At 30.6% G+C, this 21,793-nt stretch overlaps 2 protein-coding genes across 10 annotated transcripts; one reads left to right on the forward strand and one right to left on the reverse strand.

The window, feature by feature from the left end:
- Positions 1-10,648: 10,648 nt before the first annotated feature.
- On the forward strand, positions 10,649-11,554 carry LOC7482481 (probable calcium-binding protein CML46). Its single transcript, XM_002323829.4, has one exon. The coding sequence runs from the start codon at positions 10,856-10,858 to the stop codon at positions 11,492-11,494; it is 639 nt and encodes a 212-aa protein (XP_002323865.1). The 5' UTR covers positions 10,649-10,855; the 3' UTR covers positions 11,495-11,554.
- Positions 11,555-17,632: 6,078 nt separating this feature from the next.
- Positions 17,633-21,488, reverse strand: LOC7482482 (pentatricopeptide repeat-containing protein At5g39680). Of its 9 annotated transcripts, none has more exons than XM_052448267.1 (4): positions 19,076-21,488; positions 18,911-18,973; positions 18,373-18,439; positions 17,633-18,200 (listed from the first exon to the last, which is right to left on the reverse strand). In XM_052448267.1, exon 1 carries the CDS (start codon positions 21,310-21,312, stop codon positions 19,189-19,191), a length of 2,124 nt encoding a protein of 707 aa, XP_052304227.1. In that variant the 5' UTR covers positions 21,313-21,488; the 3' UTR covers positions 17,633-18,200; positions 18,373-18,439; positions 18,911-18,973; positions 19,076-19,188. The 9 variants fall into 9 exon arrangements, with proteins under 9 accessions (XP_052304227.1, XP_024444442.1, XP_052304226.1 ...); XM_024588674.2 differs by having other exon boundaries at positions 17,633-18,263; XM_052448266.1 differs by having other exon boundaries at positions 18,373-18,475.
- Positions 21,489-21,793: the final 305 nt, after the last annotated feature.

Genomic DNA, 21,793 nt, shown 5'->3' on the forward strand with positions numbered 1-21,793 from the left:
ATCTTTATAAAAAATTCTCAATTCCTAAATTTTTTAACTAAGGCATAGAAGGATAAAAATAAATTTAAAAAAATAAAAAATAAATTATTTTAATATGTTTTCAAACAAAAAATATTTTAAAAAATTTCGAACATCACATAAATATATAATACTATGTAAGAAAGGGCTAAACAATGGGAAAGTCAACCCTCCAGCCTATTGTATTTCTAATTTTGTAATGTGATTAAGCTCGTAATTAAGTCATTAAAAGTAGGGTGGAGGCAGGGCATGATGAGTCAGAGATCCATTAATTATAAAGGTGTTTAACAAGGTTGATTATTAAGTCTGTGATAGCCAATTAAGGAAAGAATAAGTGGGCTTTGCCCAGAAAATAAAAAAGAAAAGAAAAGAAGAAGACTTCTTCCTTTCCAACCTGTCTTCAATGCTAGTGCAATAAGACCTAATTTGTTACTGTACGAATCAATTATTAATTTAACATTAACAAGAAAAAAAAATCCAAAAATGTGGAAGGCCAAAGCATTTGCCCGTCTTTATCCTAAAATCATTCATTTTTATTTTTTTTGCGGTTTAACACTGTTTTCCATTTGAAGCATAGTTTTTAGACCTGATTTGGTGGCCTATTCGGTTCAAGGTCCGGATTTCAAGTTTTGACCGGGTCAATTTTTTTTTTAAAAAAATCAAAACGACATCGTTTTAATAAAAAAAAAGTCAACGGGTTGCAACCGGGTCTTGACGGGTCACACCGGGTTTTTTCTTCAACCCGGCCTGGTTCCAGCCCCGGGTCAGCCGTGCCGGGTTTTAAAACTATGATTTAGAGTACAGGACTCCCATGCATAGTATCTAAATTTTATTTTTTATTTGAAAATATATTAAAATAATATTTTTTATTTTTAAAAATTTATTTTTGATATCAGCATATTAAAAATTAATAACACTAAAATAAAATTAATTTAAAAAAATTAAAAATTATCAAAACAAAATTTAACCATAAAAACAAATACAAGCTACATGAATCATTGCTATCTTGTGATTAATGATATCCATGATTAATGCTTGACATGTTCTTAAAGGGATTAATTATCTCATGCATGGCACGCATGCCTCCAATTTGATCATTTCATAGTTGTGATTTAGGGCATGCTACAAATGATTTTCAATGTCTCAATTTTGCCATTTAAAGAAAATAAAGCTTATTATGTGTAGACAGCCAATTTAACATATTAATATTTTTTTAATAGACGCTTCATTGTTAAGAAATAATAATTAGTACTTTTAAGTCGTATTGGTAAGTCTTTTTGCCGGTTTGGAAAAATATCCATTCAAATATATTGATGCTTGGAAAAAAGAAAGTGCTCCGAGTTTAGGTTAGGTTTGGGATAGAGATGTGATGAGGTGTAATTGAGTATTTTTTATGAGATTAAGAGAAAAAACAATAAAAAACATGTATTTTCTTTTTGGTTTTAGTGAGATTTGATTTGTGCTTTAGAGTCATTTATTTTTGCATTTTAAAAACGTTTTTGATACTTGAAAAAAAAAAACGCTAGGAATTTAGGTTAGGTTTGGGATAGAGATGTGATGAGGTGTGTTTGAGTTTTTTTTTTTTAATGAGATTAAGAGAAAAAACAATAAAAAACATGTATTTTTTTTTGCTTTTCGTGAGATTTGATTTGTGCTTTAGAGCCCGTTTGTTTTTGCATTTTAAAAGTGTTTTTGAAAAAAGTGAAAATTTTTAATATTTTTCCTTGCTACAAATTAATTAATTCTTTGTATATTTTGATCGTTTTGATATGCTAATATCAAAAATATTTTTTTAATATATTTTCAATAAAAATACGTTAAAAACATCATTGCCACGCTATCAAACATCCTATTTATAAAAAAAAATACAACCATACCTCACTTTAACTCTCTCTCTCTCTCACACGCGCGCGAACACCTAGTAGATCTAGTTTCCAACGAAAAGTCAACTATTAAAATGTATTTATAAAAGAACAGAATAGTTAAATTAATGAAGAGTGGAGCTCAGCAGGGAGACAGGTTCTAATGGGAGGGGATGGAGAGATTTCGATTTGAGTTTTCTATGCATCAAGCGCATGTTAGATTCTCTGCTCAGGGAAGGATGATACATTTAACAGCACTCGGGGATAAGTATATTCCCGTCTCGTCTCAAAATTGATGCTCGCTGGTTCTTAATATTACCCTAAAAAATAATATAACACAAAAACAAATATAGACTACAAAAAATTAATTAAGGATTCAAATTTAATAATCGGATAGTTCTTGGACAAAAACAAAATATAAACTTATACAAAAAAATAAATGAAGGATTCAAAATAAATATAGTATTAATAGAGTACTGAATAGTTTAGTAATGATTTGAAAAACTTGTTTTAGGTTATTTAAAAAAATCAAGAAACCAAATTCCCCATCAACCAAATAATAAGGGATAAAATCAAAAAAAAAATTAAACAAAAAAAAATCCAAAATAAAACAAATATCAATCAAAAGAATGATGATCAATGTTACGTAAAAAGAAAATAAAATAAAATATTAAGGGATAAAATTGAAAAAAAAATTCAATTAAGAAAATGATAAAACAAAAATAACAATTAAAAGAATGTGAACTAAATTTGAAATAAAAATAAAATATTAAGGGATGAAATTGAAAAAAATAAATCAAAAAAGGATTCAGAACAAAATAATAGTAATCAAAAGAATAAAGATTAAATTTGATACAATAAACAAATAACAGGACACCTTTGTGATTTTGCATGCCAACACAGTTCATGAGGAGAAAAAAAAGAAAAGTAAAATGAAAAAAAAGATATTGTCAGAGCCCAATCAATACGTCTCTACCAACACACACAAGAAAGAACATGAAGTGACACTTTGAATGCCTCTCTAGAAGTGATTGTTTATCCATCGTATCATCTTTCACGAGTAGCTTAAATACCGCGGACACTTCCTACCCGCTAGTACATGCGTTGCACATACCACCCAACTTTCTCAATCTATTTACCCCATTCCCTACATACTTTTCCTAGTTTTAATTAGCCTAATTGTGTTTTATTTCATAAAATTGAGCACTAGAAATTTTTCTCGATCCCGTATGAAGGAAAACAAATCAAAACACAAGTCAAATTCAAAATATAGCTAGTATGCAGGGATCAAGTGGAGAGAAAGGGTTAAGAGACCGAATTGCAAATTGGGCCCTCAAATTCAAAAAAGTCCTCGAAGCTAGAATAAAAGTGGCCGAACATTTCTTCAACCTTTGAATTCTATCCTTGAAGATCTAATTATTTTAAATTAATGAAATTTTATTTTTCACAAAACCAAGAATTAACAAAGCCACGATGAAAAATTTGTCCGACACCTCGGGACCACCACATGCATGCATGGAAACAAATTACCAATATCAATTGCAAATCTAAGCAATGTCAAATGACAACATAAGAAATAAAAGAAATTTAAATACCAAAGCCTAAAATAATATTTTACAATAACTCTTTTAATTTAGATAATTTAATAAAAAATATTTTCAGCTCATAAATTTTTTATAAAATATTATATATATAATAATCTACTTACGATATCATCCAATAATTTCAATAATTACAATCTTGCCATCACCATTTTCACATCTGTCATAGTCAATCTAGCATTTCGCTATTATCACCATTATATCATTGTATTAATTATCGCAACCACCACCACCACCACCACCACTTTATATCATTAATCGTTGTCATCAACATTATTTATTAATATTATTTTTTCACATCATTACTAACCAAATTTTGTAAAATATCCTTTGGTATGTAAAATGTTCTTACATTTTAAAGTTGGAAAAGATGTTATAATGTATATTTTTTTTCATTATAAGTTTCTATAAATCAATAAAAGTAGTACAAAATTAAGTAAAAGTACATTTAGATTTTACTTGGTGGGACACCAGCTACACCAAAGACTCATAATCTAAATTGATAATTATGAAAAATCATTGTGAAAATATAAAATTACCTCTTGATTTCAATTTGGATTTCTTTTATTCTAAGAATACTTTGATTATTTTATTGTGTAGTTGAGATGAAAACAGATTTATTTATTTTCAATTAATTTGATAATAACTAATAAATTATGAAAAAAAATTTCAATACCTCTAATAATTAGTGTTAATTTTCTTGATGGGAGGGATAAATCCGTGAAAATATTTTCACTCACCCTAACCAACTAGCTTTTGTTAATGGTAGTCGTATCAACTTCAAAAGGTTAGGCGAGAAACAAAGACACTCCTCTGTGTAACCACCATAAGAAAGTAGCAAAGAACTAAGGAATTAAAGTAATGATCAACTAAAATAGACTAAAGGTCAACTGCAAGCGATAAAACACCAAATTTGATGCTTTCAACTACCTAAATAATAGAAGAGCTTGTATAAAAAAAATGAGTAAATAGAACTCAAACCTCCTTGGCAATTTCCATGTCCATGTATAAATTATACCTCTTTATTATATAATCAAGCTGTAACCTCCACTAGGGTCTACGCCTTATTGACAGGTACCCTGCATTCCCTACACAAAAACAGAGCAATTTCTTCCGAGTGCCACAACCTCCTGTAGCGATAGAACTATTATTTACACTCCCAAGAAGGCATTAAAAACTCTCTTTCTTGGATCTGTAGACGGGGCGGTTTCACAATTCCCCAAAAACTATACATATACATAAAGTCTGAGGCATACCCTTTTTCCAGAACTGTGCAAGAAATGATGGGCTGGTCTTGTTCTTTCAGGGTGGTTCTTGTTTTAGCTCTTCTGGCTCTCCCCAGCTTCTCTCATGGACATGGTATGTTACAAGTTCTTGATGGGTTCTCTTAGCAAACTTTTATCTGGAATCATTTTTCTTCTCTTCTGTTCTGTTTGATTCTTCCTTTTTGTGGTTTTAACACCTTTTTTTTGTGTTAATTGAAGGATTCAGTCGGAAAGTGATTGAGACATACGAGCTTGGAGATTCTTCAGTTGAATTAGAGGTTGGTTTTCTTTCCTCTACTTTTTATGTTTTCCTTTATAATAATAGTTATTGTTAATCATTTTAAAAGCGCATCCCTGTTTGTTTCCCAGGAAACTGCAGGGAAATCAAGGGGAATGTATGAATTGGACTATGATTTGGATCCGAAGCCCAACACCAACCCCAAAACAGGCTATATATACAGTCCTCCACAAGGCTGATTGATATACAGCTGTGTCTTTCTTCAAATTTTTGTTTTATTGTAAAACAGAGTGGTTTCCAGAATTATATTGGCTATGTTTTTCTGTTTTTGTTGTTTTGGCAAACTGTAATTTGTGAGTAAGATGCTTCAATGTTGACTCTCTTGTTGTAACGATCCTTTCTTTCTCCTTTCTCTTACTGTAGTGCTGTTCTTGATGCACTGCCTGGAAAACAAATGAAAAGGGAGGTGAACCAAAAATAATTAAATGAATAAAAAGTATGCTTTTATCACATGCATGAAATGTTCAAAAAACAAATAAAATCACATTCTAGGGCTTGGAAGCTAACCTTGCAAATCATGGGCTTGGTCTACTTCCTTGTATGGGCTTGGATTTTGTGCTTGTTCTTACTCCCATCTCAATACCAAAAGTATTTTACCAAAATAAAATAAAATAAAAGCTATTTCCATCACAATTTTGGCATATTAACCATCAGAAAAGCATTAATATGATGCTTTTATATTAGAAAAAAATCATGGTTAAACACTTATCATTTACACAGTTTAAAATAACAGTTCACATCCTAAATAATTTTATAATTTAGTTTATTTTACACTTATCAATGAAATAAATTATAATTTTAAAAAACATGGATGATTAATATAAAAATGGCTAAACTATAAGATAATTACTGTAATTTTTTCTTATAATTATGGCTAATAATCACATCTAATTTTAGTTGTACATCATTTTAAAAAATAAGTCTTACTAAATACATATAGAAAAACAACAATTACAACCACACTCGGAGCAAAAACAATGAGAATGTTATTTCACTAAAGAAAACTCACTAAACCAACAACAATATAATATTATTTCACTAAAGAAATTCGCCCTTGATCATTTAAATTGCATGGGGATTAGGAGGCCACTGCAAGAGGAAATTCTGAAAACGGTGCTGTTTTATTTTTTGAACTGTTCCAAGGTTGTGTTTGGTGGATTGTGAGGTCTTGGTCAATTAAATAATTTCGAAACTTGATGCAAATTGTATTTTTTTAAATTTTGAAATGTTTTTTTATTAAAAATTAATTTTTAAATATTTTTATATTATTTTAATGTCCTGATATTAAAAATAATTTTTTTTAAAAAAAAAGATATATTTTTAAATAAAAAATATTTTAAATTATAACTCCTATTAAAATCTCAAATTGTCCAAAGGGTTCGTATGCTGTAAAGAATACAGCCGCCTTGAGGCTGCTGGGTTTAAACCATGAGCACACATAAAATGTAGAATTTAATACAGAGAGTTCAATGAAGTGACAGCCGCAGGCAATTTTGGATTCCAAAGTCGTCAGCCTTTGTTGAATGCAGTCTGCTATCGGATCTCTTCTTCCTTCAATGCACACTGCAGCATGGATCATTGGCTATGCTTGTCCTCTCACTTTTCTCAGCCATTTTTTATTCAGCGGCAACCCTTTTAGTTGATTACTGTTCCCGTGTTGAAGATATATAAGAGTTGAAATTAAAAATATTATAATAATTCTAATTATAAAATTTAGACAGGTGTAGTGGGTTAATTTAGAATCCAATTAATTAAGAGTTTGAATTAAGAGTTTGAATTGGTTTGAGTTCAAGAAAAATAAAAGAAGGATCGACTTCATCTAACCCGGTCAAAAACTTATTAACTGTTTTTATAAAAACAATTGGTCAAAATAAGGTTGTTTTGATTTTTTTTTAATAAAAAACTTGGGTTGACTCTTTCGATCTGTAACTTGAGCGTTGCTTTGGGTCCACTCTTGAATCGTATTTTAAAACCATGATAATAACCACATTTATTTATACGTTGATTTAAGTCAACCAAAATCGACTCTTCCGACCCGTGACTTGGGCGTTGCCTTGGCCAACCCTCAAGTTAGGGTTTAAAACTATGATAATAACTATTTTTATCATTGCATTGATCTAGGTCAACTCGAGTTTGTCCTCCTGACCAGTGATCTGGATCTTGCCCTAGGTTAACCCTACCGTGACCCAGACCTTGTCCGAGTTGACTCCTTAATTGAATTTTAAAACTATAATAATAACCACTTTTATTTTTAAAACTAACTCGAGTTAAATCGACCTATGACCTGAGTCTTGTCCCGAATCGACTTCTGTGTTAGGTTGTAAGACTATGATAATAATTATTTTTATTTTTACATGTTTTAGTTAGATAAATTTGGAATTGAAAGTTTTTAACAATGATATTTTAAAAATAAAAAATATTATCTTTGAAAACATGTTCTTTTTATATTTTTTATTTTAAAAGTACATAAATTTACTTTAAAATATTCTAAAAATAAATTTATTTTTATATATTTTATGATTTTTTTTAAACAAATACATTTCTATTTTTCTATTTTTTTTCTTTCAAAATTAGCATCCTCACCACACTATATTATTTTCAGTGATCCACTTCGATAGTTCATTTCGAAGATTCTTTATGTCAATAAATGGATAGGCTGTTTCCATCAATGGGCAAGCCAGAGATCGGAGTGGTCTTGAGTTGTTACTAGGCCCAATGGGCCTGCTTTGTGTTTAAAAATTCATTTCTAGGAAAGCCCAGTAAAATCCTTCACGATAATGAATATAGTTAAGCTCATCATCTTAATTAGATTGGTAGCCCAGCCTTAATGAGATTCATATGCTTATAATATATGATGATTAATCATATTAATTCACTGTTTTTTTGGAAAAAAAGGATATATTTATGCCACCAAATAATTTAGTTGGAAAATAAAAGTCATTAATATGTTAGTGATAAGAATAGAGCCTTGTGATAATATCAATATAAAATATATTTATACTAAAAAAATTAGTAACGATAAAATGATAAAATCTTAACAACTTTTTTTTTGTAATTAAATATAAATTTAATTATATAAAAAAATCAAAACTTAATCGGATGTCAAATTTGATATACAAGTTTAATCTTAATGTTTGCCGTATTTTTTTCGTTTGATTTAGATATTTTCTTATTTATTTATAGATATATCAAACTATTATTTAAAATAAAATATAACAATTATAAATAAATAAATTTAATCACCTCATAAAGTTATGAAATAAAAATAACATTAAAAAATAAACTCTTAAAATTTTATTGAAAGCTGAAAATTTTATTGAAAGCTGAAATGATCATTAATATTCCATATTTTATGCTGTAGATTGAACAATGTAAATTCTCATAATAAAATAATTATTTTTACTATTCTAAAACAAAAACAAATACCTTGGCTTGAGGGTCAATGTGTTTGTTTTTTTTTATAAAATCAATTTTTCATTATCAAATTGACTAAACACATCCCAGTCATATTATATTCGTGATAAAATTATTAAAGAGTCCTTTTCACGCTTTCATTTTAATTAAAAAAATAAAATGCCTAAATTACTCTTGAAATTTAATTCTCTTAGGCTTGCATCCAGGGCTTTTTTGTCATTTCATCTTGATTTGTTTTTGTAATTATGAATTAAAGTAAGGGGCAATTTAGTATTTTTAAAAGTAAAATATTATTAAAAAATAAAAGAAATGAAGTATGATCTAGTTCTTGACAATACTTTAACAGGAGATCTTTGTTTTCTAGCATCACTAAGCATGAATATTGCAGATATGCAGGAAAAAATAAAATAAAATTGAAGTATGATGAAAACAATGCTGCATATCATGTTAGAACTTGATATGGACGGCACAGATTTAAGGGATTTCTAGCTAGGAGTTTCTTCAATGATATTAACAATCTTGATATACATACAATGCTTAGATGTCTCACATCAGCAATTTGGCAAAATTGTTTGATGCACAACCTAAATATATTTCTCCATTCTTAATGTTCCATGGAAATTGTTAAGCTATTTGTCCTTTTTTGATTTGTTTCTACCTATCCATTTATATGTTTCGAGAGGTTGTCGAAGCATTTTTTCTATAAAGTATTTTTATTTATTTATCTATTTATTTTTTAAAATTTATTTTTAATATCAGTACATCAAAACTGTCAAAGATCCATTTCAATTCAAAAGCTTAAGCTGTTAGGTGAGGTCTCATGATATGATTTATATTATTCTCTAATAAAAATGATCCAAAATTATTTTTTAAAAATAATTTAAAATAAAAAATTTCAAAACTTTAAAAACAAAAACAAACATGCATTACTTGTTCCTTGGGTCATCTCCATGAGAAGGAAGAGAGAGGTCTAGTTTCCACAAATCTCAGGGCCACTAGAGTCTTATATAATATTTAACTTCAGGGCCCGTGAGATTAGTCGAGGTACGTGCAAATTAGCTCGAAAACCCATGTTAATAAAAAAAAAAAGAAAAAAAAAACCTCTATTATTGAAACTTAAACTATCAAGATTTTTATATATATTTGAAACTTGATTTAGAAGTGATGATTACGATTATTTTAATTGCTGGAAAAAATGCAAAGTGTAGTATGGAATAAATCAACTGAAGTAAGATTGACCTTGTTTTTTTCATAGATCAAATTATCAAAGGATGCACTTGAGTTCATCCCCTACTCTAGGGTTCGCACCACCGTGCCCGCAACGATGGAAAATTATAGAAGAGTAGACTTAGATTTTTTTTTTTCCAAAGTCCATACTACTCCAGAGAAGAAAATTAATAAGGAAAACTATAGGTTAGCGGGTGACACAAGCTGGACACTTATAAGCTATTTGTTTTTGTCTTTTAATTTTCTTTTAAATAAACAAATAAAATTAAAAAAAATCAACTTTTTTTTAATATATTTTTAAATAAAAAATACTATAAAAAACAAAAACTAAACAACCGTACCATTAAGCTACAAAAGCTCGTGTCATATCACAATCACTGCATGGAAAACGCAAAGCAATAATGGAAAACCTTCTCAATCTCTTATTTCCAAGAAACTGCAAATACTTCTGAGTATATAATAATTTAATCCCTGTATTCTTGTTGACTTAATAATTTAATCCTTTGACCGTCCATAATGGTCAATTCCTTAAAACCTCTCGTAATTTCTTGGAAAATGATCAAACAATCCCAAAAGCTTTCATTAATTAGGCAATTTCCTTTGAGCTATAATTGTCAAGGTGACAACACCCTATGAGAAAAGATACTATGCTATAAACATCAATAAAGAGACTAACCAACTATATATTAAAAAAAAAAAACAAAACACAAAGACTAAATAATTATTTAGTTGATAATTCTTTTTACCAGTCAAACAAGGATTGATGAAAATCAAGAAAATTCCTAGATCATTCCTATCAACATAGAAACAGACGAATGAAAAACAACCCCACTTTTCTTATAAAACATTCCTGCTCAGATTTCCTATTCCTTTTGATGCAGGAGCATAGAAATTTCCCTCCAAGTATTGGACCTTTATGACCATTTCCTCGTGTTTTTTCTTCTTCCTTGTTTCTACGGCAACATACAAGCAGCTTCCCCTCCACCTCCTATGAAAGCGGAAGCTTTGATGCGTTCCCCTGCCGCCTCTTTGTTGCGCCTATATAAATAAACAAGAGCACAAGTTACACAGCCACCCTCAGAGCATACCATTCTTCATTTATTTTTTCTTGGGAGCTAGAGAATTAGCCTTCTACTTTCATTACTTGCAGCAATTGTTATTACTCGAGCAATGGACGCTTCCCAACTAGTCAGCAGCTTAGTCATACTGCAAAAAGAATCATCAAACGCTAACCAATCCTTTTCTCCATTGTTTACAATGGTTCATCTTGTCCTGTCTGAATTGATTTTTAGTAGGTTCAGTAATCTTCAGAAGTTCTTAGCTAGATTTTGGTTCTTTCTCCAATCCCAACTAGGCCTTGGCAACTCAGAACTTTGGGAAGATGATGATGGAAACCAAGACTCTGAGTTATCAAAGCAAACCCAGGAGTCTTGCTTTGACAACAAGAGACCAGACGAAAGGAGTATATGCAGAGAAGATGTGGAGATGGTGATGGAAAACCTGGGACTTTTTTGCAGCAGTGAAAGTGAGGAACTTAAGGAGTGGATGGGCTCTGATGAGATTTCGCAGCTGTTTGATGAGAAGGAGCCCAGCCTGGAGGAAGTAAAGGAAGCTTTCAATGTTTTTGACCACAACAGAGATGGTTTTGTTGATGCAAGTGAGTTGCAGAGAGTTTTCTACAAATTGGGATTGAAGGAAGGACTTCAGCTGGAGAAGTGCAGAAAGATTATCAGAACCTTTGATGAAAATGGAGATGGAAGAATAGATTTTAATGAATTTGTAAAATTCATGGAGAATAGTTTTTGTTGAATACAGCTTAATTTGTGAATTATTAATAACACAGCAAACCCAAAATCCAGCATTTATTTTGATTTTTTTCCTTCTTTAAATTATTTTTCCCTTTTATTGTGTGTATTCAATTTGAATGTCTAGTTGCTCTATGGATACCTGCAAGGAAAAGTAGGAAAAATAAATTTTTTGAGAAGCGGAAGAGCTCAATTTTTTAGCTATTGACAGTCTCAGATGCCTTGATCGAACAACTCTATGGTCTCTATATAAAAATAACATATATTAGCCACCGCAATTATAAAGTCAATGCTTTTAGGTCGAGAAATTTCTTTTATATATAAAAATAACACGTATTAGCCACCACAATTATAAAAGTCAACGCTTTTAGGTCGAGAAGTTTCTTTTATATATACTAACTTTAATTAATATAAACGACAAAATCAACCAAAAATAATCCGATTTATTTTTCAGGTGCAGACAACGGTTCTTTAACATCGTTGACTTTTGCCCCATATTTTAAAGTTACATATTAAAAGGTAACCTTTTTAACTGTAAAAAGGGTATAATTCATTATTTTTTTTATAACTTTTGTGGGTATGGGGTCGAAACGAAACAAAACGAGTCGAATAAAAATGTTAATTTTTATTATTATTAAAATGAATAAATTTTAATTTATTTAATTAGATGTACATATAAGATTTTTAATTTTTAATTAGAATTTATTTTTTTTGCTAATTTTTTTTTCCACCCACGATAAAATACAGTTCAAATAACTAGTATGATCAAATATTAATTACACGTTGACCAATAAATATAATCACTTTCAACTTATCTGTCAGCTGAAAAAAGTCATAGAGGATGAAAATAAATTTATTTTTATTTTATTTTTTTTACTTCAAATTAATTTTTTTAGTATTTTCAGATTATTTTAATATACTGATGTTAAAAATATTTTTTAAAAATTAAAAATTTTATTTTAATACATTTTCAAACAAAAAACATTTTAAAAAATAACTACTACACTTTTAAGCATCTTTTAAATCAGGTGTTTATAAACGGCAAGAACTTCCCCTACAAAAGAAATTGGTTCGACTTTGTTTCTTTAGCTACTATTTGCTAAAGATATGTATAGGTATTTTAAAAATAATTTTTGGCATTATGAAAAAAATTAATATTTAATTGAAAAGTTGATACATACATTTAATAAAATAAAATGAAAATTATACGAATCAATAAATCATAAAAATAATTGTTAAGGTTAAATAAATATTAAAGCACAAAGTTAAAAGATAGATGAACATGAAAATATTTGATTTTGTGATACAATAAGCTCATTAAAATTAAAAATTATTGGTATTAAACAAGCTCAATGAGAGTATATTATAGAACTTTCATTGCTAAGTTGCACTAGGTTCTCTTTTCCACTTTTAATCAAAGCATTACTTAATTCAAAGTAACATAAGAGACTTTTTTTTATTTTCTAATATGCAACTTTCTAGGCATGATTTTTGATCCGACTCTGGGCTGGGCTAAAGATTTGTCAAGAGATTCTAGAGGTCATGTTTTTTATTGTGTTAAAATTTCACATCAGAGATCGAAAAGACATTATGATAATGCTTAGTAGTTACTATTTGATATTTGCTATATTTTTCTAGGTTGTTTAGGATTTTTTTTTCTATTTGGTTTAGAACTCTTTTATTATTTTTACATATTTATTTAAGGCTTTTTTGTTCCTAATTTTTTAGGAATTTTATTGTTTTTCCTTTATTTTTGGGTTTCCTTGCTAGTTTAGATAAGTTTTTAAGTTTATTTAAGGAGTTGCAAACCTATTAAAGAGGTAGACAACTTGAACATAAAATATTCAGTAATAAAACTTTTGAATTAAAGTTTTTATGTGATCCTTTTTTTAGAATAATTCAGTGTTCTTGTGCTTGATATTTTTCTTGTGTTGCTTTTGCCTATATCAATTAGTATTAGAGCTCAAAGATACCAGGTTATTGCTTGTTTGTGTTGCAATCCTAGATTATTTTATTTGTTGTGTGCCACTACATAACCAAGATTGGAAGAGGTCGCATAACAAAACATATTTAAGTAAGAATGGATGAGGAGGTTTTTTATTGGGAGATAAACATTCAGGAGCTAGTGATGGAAGGCACGCAGAGATAAATGACATAATTGAAAAGAAATGTTCAAGAATTGGTAGTAAAAAACATGCAGAGGAATATTACAAATTTAACTTGTTAGTTGGCAGAGATGAGGACATCGAGGGATCATGAGAAGAGTGATTATGGATCTATGACTAGTTTAAAAACTCATTTCAAAGGCTTGAACAAAGAAGACAATTTTTTAATCGGGGTGAATATGATATTGAAACAAATATATTTTATGATTCTGATTCTTGTGTGTATTAGAATCAACCACCAAAATTTGATAAGAAAAGAGTTCAAGATGTCATTGAGCTTGGAACTTTCATAAAGCCTAAAAATCAGTAAATTGAAATATACAAGGATTCTCTCATTAAAGTGAAGAATTCCTTGATACTTTGAAAGAATGTTTTGGAGCTAACTTTAAAGATATTGAAGTAGTAGAAATTTCCAGCCATAAAAAAATAAATGGACCAACCTATTGTTCATTATCAATAATCAAGTGTCCAAAGTTGATGTTTGAAGAATTTCAAGGTGGATTTAATGCTGACAAAAAAAGTGTGTTGCAAAAAGAAAACAACTTAGTTGTTGTTAAGGACGATAACATTATTCTAAATCTTGATTTAGAGTTTGAGAGATCTACTACAAAAGTTGTTGCACATAGTTTTCAACATAATGATAAGATTATTTCTATTGCTAAGGAGGATGAATATGTTACTAGTATATATGATGTTTATGATAGAAGCACTGGACATGTAAAAGGTTAGAAGCTTTTTATTAGACATCCAATAGAAGATCATGAAGGCTTTCCGATAATGTTTAGTTTACTATTTCAGATTTGCTATATTTTTCTAGTTAGTTTATGATTTTTTTTCATATTCTTTTATAAGTCTTTTATTATTTTTCCAGATTTACTTAGGATGTTTTTTTCCTAGTTAGTTTAAGACTTTTATTGTTTTTTCTTTCTTTCTAGTTTCCTTGTTGGTTTAGGTTAGTTTTTAAGCTTATTTAAGAATTTATAAACCTCATAGAGAGGTAGACTGACTGAATATAAAATACACAGTAATAAAATTTTAAATTAGAATTTCTATGAGATCTATTTGTCAGCATAATTCTTTGTTCTTGTGCTTACTCTTTTTCTTGCGTAGCTTCTGATATGTCAATTGATATCAGAACCCAACAATCCTAGGTTATTGCTTGTCAGGTGTTGAAATTCTAGTTTATTTTGTTTTTTGCGTGCTACTTAATAACATGGTGAGGTTTCCCTTTGAGAGATAAATGTTCAGGAGCTGTGATAGAAGACATGCAGAGACATATTATAAATTAACCCATCAGTTGGCAAAAGTAAAAACCCAGGGAATCAGAAGAAAGAGTGGTTATAGATTTATAACTAGTTTTGAAAACCCGTTTCAGAAGCATGTGCATAGGAAACAACTTCTTGATCGAGATGAGTATCATGAAGATTTTAGTACTCCTATTTATAGTAAGATAAATGTGAATTGTTATTTTCCATTAATTTATGATGTTTATTTTGAAGATGATTATCTTGATGATGATTATAAACAACGACAGTAATGGTAGTGTGATGATATCATTTATAGTGTACTTGTTGATAAAATAGAGGTTAAGTAAAAAAAAAAACATGTAAGGTACTCAAGAAACAAAAATTTTAAGATGAAGAGACTGAAGTTGATGTTTAAAATTATTATATACTTGAAGAAAAGAAATAAAAGGGTTGAGAGTCTTGATTGAACATTCACGAGATCAAGGCAAGAGTAATTTAAACTCGAGGACGAGTTCTTTTCAACTCAGGTGGATTGATGCTGGAGATTTTTCCTTAATGCACATTTTTATGTTATTAAATATAATTTTTTATCCGATGTTTTTTCCTAGTTTGTTTAGGATTTTTATTACTTTTCCTTTATTTTCGGGTTTCCTTATTGGTTTAGATAATTTCTTAAGTTTATTTAAGAAGTTGTAAACCTTCCAGAGAGTTGACTTGATTGGCTAAACATAAAATATTCAACAATAAAATTTTAAATTAAAATTTATATGTGATCCTTTTTTATCATAACTTTATCTTTTCATACTTGCTGTGTTGCTTTTATAGGGCAGTATCTCTGAAACTTGAGGTTATTTACTTTGTCATACTTACTGGAAATAAGAAAAGAAGCATTCACTGTACCTTCAGGTTTCTTAGTGTCTTGGCCATGCTTTAAAGAGGACAAGCAGCCTCAGTAGCAGCATAAATAACATTAATCTGCGACAAGGAAGAAAACTAGAGAAAGAAGAAGAATCCATCCATTATTAGTATAATCAAAGAATCAGAGTTACACAGACACCTTCATAACCGCTGGCTCCAAAATAAAGACGACGAATGAGTATGCAATTCCACTTCATAAGGAGGAGGAGGAGCACTTTCATTTGTTAAAAGCCAAGAAAGTCATACAAGGAAAACTGAGATGAATTCCAAGGAGACAGCTAGAAGGATTAGCCAGACAGCCATCAATCTAAACCTATGAGCAGGAATCTCTCCACGGCAAGTCGGCAACTATTTTAGACAAACAAAAGCGATCAGACAACGGCCTATGGATCACTGGCTGCATTAGGCGGGCTTGACTTTGACGGCTTAATAATATAATGGCTTAATCTGCATAATTTACTGAGGTTACAGTTATCTACAGCAGGCTATACTGGATTGATTCAAGCACAGCCAAAAAAAGCATTTTCCCAAAATTAAAAAAAAAACAATGTTAATCCATGCTAACATCGAGTCATGAGACAGAGATGATCACATCAAAAAATATAATGAAATCCAATCCTTAACAATACAATGTTGAAGTTTGAAAATTAAAAAAAAAAAAACAATTCTAAAAAAAAACAATTAAAAAAATAAGAAATAAATTTGAAATAAAAATAAAATAAAAAATTATATAAAACCCCGAGTCAATCCGAGCTAGCATTGCAAATGTGTGACCATGACCATGAAGCCGAGTTATCATTATAGAAAGCAAAACAAAAATAAAATAAAATAAAAAAATTTAATTTTCAATACATCCAATGTTGAATAATGAAATCAGAAAATTAAATCAGTGAAAAAAAAACATAAAAAAGATCGATATGTTAATATCTTATACTCATGATCCAGATAATGAGAGCAGGATAATTGTACTGAAAAAATTAGCAAAGCCCAATTATAAACTGATCTCATATTGAAGGGTGAAATTGAAAAAAAAAAACCAATTTAAAAAATAGAACCAAGACAAAAAAAAAGCCTAAAAGAATAAGAGTCAAATCTAATATTAAAATTAAATTACTTCGATTAATAAAAGATAAAACTATATTTTTTTTAAATAACAATAAAAAAATAAGAACCAAATCTTATATAAAAATCAAATAAAACAAAATGTTAAGGGATGAAATTAAAAAAATAATAAAAAAGATTAAAAACAAATAAAAAACAATAAAAAAATAAGGACCACAATTTAAATAAAAAGAAAATAGAGGACAATCTTTGATTTTGGCTGGGATGACACAATTTTCGAGGGGAAGAGAAAAAAAAAGGGAGAAAAAATCTCAACCGCTATCAAACTACAACGAAAAGCCTTACACACGCTACTCAATTGGATGTGCCTCTAATGAAGGAGTCGAAGAAGATTGTGGTTGATCATTTTTGGTAATTGAAAGGCGTCACACATGCTGTCTAAAGGGGATGAGCTCCTCCAATCAATTGGCGTGTGCGCTACACACACAAACAATATATATTTTTTTTAAAATAATTTATCAAAAAAACTAAATACCCCTAACCTCACATGATATTAACAAAAAAAAAATTTAATAACAAAAGGATAAATTTTTTTTCCTTGGCATAAGCTATAGAATTTTAGCTTTTAATAGCATCTCAGTAATTATACTATGCTAACAAAGATAAAAAATCAAAAATATCACTGCCCTATTAGTTAAGCAAATTTAATTTTAAAAGGAATTTTAGACATTACATAAACATTGTGTAAAAAAAGAGTAAAGAGACCAATCTACCTTCATTCAATGTGGTAATGACAAATAGGTCTCGTTGAAAAGATAATCCCTCCTAAAAGCAAGTTATATGGTTTTCATTGTGGAGGATAAAATGATAATTTCACTGTCCGTATCACCTATATATTTTTTTTAATGAGAGACAATACGAGCAAGACAAACCTCAAACTATTTTTAGAACTACAATTTTCTTAAGAGAGAAAAATTATATAGGAGGCTCCTCTCAAGAAATTATATTCTGGTTGATGGCTCTATAGCCTTTACAATCTCTGAAGATGCATTGCATTGATTATAATAAGGTCGTCCAGCCCTGCATGCTCTTGTAATATAACGAGTCCAACTGAAATTCATAGTTCAACAATAGTTAATTTCTGGAAGAAATTGTCTGACATTGAACATCACTTCACATACTTACTGTCACAGTATATTGGTGTAAGAAAATCCAAAGTCAACATAAAAGCTACCTGTAACAGCCAATTGTTATTTCAACAACATGCCTGATCAGCTATACTTCGAAGAATACAGTGGCTGTCCTTCCAGAAAGGCATCTGTTGAACATATTAAAGCTCTGTTTTAAACTTGCCCCCAGAATATCTCACACTTCCGAGAACCTTTATGTAAAAATACAAACATAATATCAATTTATTAGAATGAATAAAAGGAACTTTTACACAAATCATTTGTGTTTTTCAGGAAAAAAAAATAATAATAATGTTTTACCTCATCAATCATGTTGAAAATTATTTGCCAGTTCCACCAGTCGCAGCAGCAACCAATTGGAGATATTCTTCAGTTGCATAATAAACAAGGGAAATATCTTGATCTGCTATATACAGTTCCAACAAAAGCATCTAATAATACGCTAATATTTATCTAAAATATAGAAGGAGAAAAAAATGGCTTTCATAAAAGCAGACATGGATCTAGTTAAACAGGTTGCACCATACTTCAATATTCCATAAGTGGAAATATTACTTAAGAGCACTAACAAGAGTAAATCACGAAAAGAAACACTACAAAGAGAGCGAAGTATTAGAAAGCAAATCATAAAGCATGATATGATTATGTTTAATCAATGTTAGTGCAAATCTACAGCATTGATTGAGGTATAATTAACTTAATAAAACCTCATATCCAGTTCGGTTAGCAAGTTACTGAATTCTGATTCAATAATTTGTTGATGTACTTTCTGCCCCCATTTCATGTGAAGCCGTTTCTATAATTCAATCAGCATCGACATGTGTATTCTGGACCTTACCTTGAAGCTGTAGCAGTCCAGTTAGGTCAAGTCAAGTCTATAACAAAGCATGATTTCCATGACCTGAATGTAACCAATGCATTCATAATCACCATTCACAGAAAAGGTAGCAAAAATGAAAAATTACCGACCCTTTTGGAGATACTATTCATTTGCACAACTTACCCATTATCGCTCTGGTAGGGCTTCTAACATGTTCAATATCCTTGAGCCACCATGGAGGCTGATCCCCAAGGCCACAACCACTGTATTATGAGTACATGCAATTTTTTTAATTGTCACCAATAATCTAAGCAAGAACACCTCCCATCTCGAAAGTGATGGAAACGGTTGGCATCTCTAACAACTATCACTCTGTTTGTAACCTTTGAAATAAGTCTCACAGCTGAATGGCAATCATCACATATCCTAAGGTTCTTAATTACAAGGATGGATGCTTCTGATGGCAACTTCAGAAGTCCATAAGCTATGGCCAGCTTCTCACTGTGATAACTAAGATAATATTCCTTCTGTTCATCCTCTACATCATGCAGTACTGCACCAATATCTGGAGTATAACCCAGTGGCTTAATCATAGCTAAGAGTTCCTTTACTTTTTGATAAGTCTGACCATAATCTGGATGCTTATTGTCTTCCGAAGTAAATATATGGGTGACATTTCCAATCTCTATCCAGCTCACCCCAGGTTCTTTCTTAATCTTTTTGTCCCTCATCAACTTTCTAACCTTGACAACTCCATCCCATCTCTTTTCCTTGGCATAGATATTAGATAACAGTGTGTAAGTCCCTACATCATTAGGGTCCATCTCCAAGACAAATTCTGCAACCCACCTTCCTAAGCCGTAGTTCTGATGGACATGGCATGCATTGAGCAAAGTACGCCAGGCAACAACATCCCATTTAACTGGTGCTGTCCTCATAAAATTCCGGGCTTCATTAAGTTGTCCTGTCTTGCTCAGAAGGCTAACAATACAAGTATAGTGTTCCAATCCAGGTTGGACACCAAACTGTTTCATTAGGTGGTGCAGATAATAGAATCCCTCTTGCACTAGACCCAGATGGCCACAAGCAGAGAGAACCCCAGTAAAAGTTACATAGTTAGGATGCTCTTCTGCAGCCAACATGTCTTGAAACACAAGAAGAGCTTTCTTTCCAAGCCCATGGTGTGAGAAGCCACATATCATTGCATTCCAAGTAATGATGTCACGATGCATCATATCTGAAAATACTTTCTTAGCTGCCTCAATGTCGCCACTCTTTGCATACATATTTATTAAAGCATTTCCAACCATAACATGGTGCTTAAAGCCCGACTTCTCACTGTGTCCATGTAACAAAGACCCATTTCTTCGTGCAGACAGGCCCGCACAAGCATTTAACAAGACAGCATATGTAAATTCATTTGATTTTACATTTTCCTGCTCCATTTTTGAAAATAAATTCAGTGCTTCTTCAAAGCAACCATTTTGAAAGCAAGAAGCCATGACCGCTGTCCATAACACAACATTCCGACTTTGCAAACCATCAAAGACCCCCCTTGCCATCAAACTCTTTCCACATTTCCCGTACATATTTATGATTGCACTGCTAACATATGCATCACATTCAACATCACTCGTCAACATCTTGCCATGAACATGCAAACCCAATCTCAAATCTTTAAGAGAAGCACAAAGACTAAAAGCATTAACAAAAGTAACCTTATCCCACTTCACAGACTCGCTGACCATACTCCTCAGGACCTCCAAACCCTCCCTCAAATACCCATTTTCCACAAGGCTACTCAAAATCGAATTATAAGCAACAATATCATTTACAGGCACTTCATTCCAAACCCCCATTGCATCTTGAACAATCGAACATTTAGAATACATAGATACAAGAGCATTCCTCACATAATTATGAAACGAGAACCCAGTCTTTAACAAAAGCCCGTGACATTGCCTACCCTCCTCAACTCTCCCACGATCACAACAAGAAGAAATCGCAATTGCTAATATATACTCATTCGGGCTAACATTACCCTCCGAAATCATATCTTTCAACAACCTAATCACTTTCAAAGAAAACCCATTGAGTAAATACCCAGTCATCAAAGCACTCCAAGAAACCACATTTCTTTCAGGCATTCTATCAAACAAGTTGTGGGCAATGGAGACCTGATTAACTTTTGCATAGAAATTTATCAAGGAATTAACTTCAATTATGCTGTTTTCTGTGGCTCGGGAAGTTACGATCAAATGGGAATGGATTGTTTTACCAACCTTGAGGTTTTTAGTATCAGCTGACAGTTTTAAGAGCTTAATGAGGTCTAGAGGAGAGGAGGGCGAGACAGCATTTGGTCTGAGTAGAAATGGCGCGTGCCGGAATGGCACATAAGCCTTTCTTTGTGCCTTTAGCATTAGATTTGATTAGGTTTTGCAGCAATCGCAAGGTGGGTCTTCTAACTTCTAGTTGTCTCCAATGTCATCCTAAGGCCTTATGTTTGAAAGTGCAGGGCTTCTCCCTTTCTTTCTTGTAAGAAGGGAGAAGATTGGTTAACAACATATTGTCAATAAATAAATTTTGACAACATTGCGGGAACACAAAATAAATATGTTAGTTCAATTAGCTTACGGATGCCCAATTTATTCAAGTGGTCCTTTAGTTTGTCTGGGTGAGTTTTCAACTTGTTTCTAATTGAATATTTATACTTTTTTGAGTTTCTAATTATTGAAAAATTATCAATCAAATTTTTTGGTTAGAATCCATTAGTTAATTGTTGATTTTTATTAATTATTCTCCTAGTATCTTTATATAAATCCTATTCGATTAAGAGGGTATTTGAAAGTACATTCGTAATTAAAGTGCCTTTATACTCAGAAATACATTAAAATAATATTT

The sequence above is a fragment of the Populus trichocarpa genome, chromosome 17 (genome assembly GCF_000002775.5).
Source record: "Populus trichocarpa isolate Nisqually-1 chromosome 17, P.trichocarpa_v4.1, whole genome shotgun sequence".
Taxonomy (NCBI): Eukaryota; Viridiplantae; Streptophyta; class Magnoliopsida; order Malpighiales; family Salicaceae; genus Populus; species Populus trichocarpa.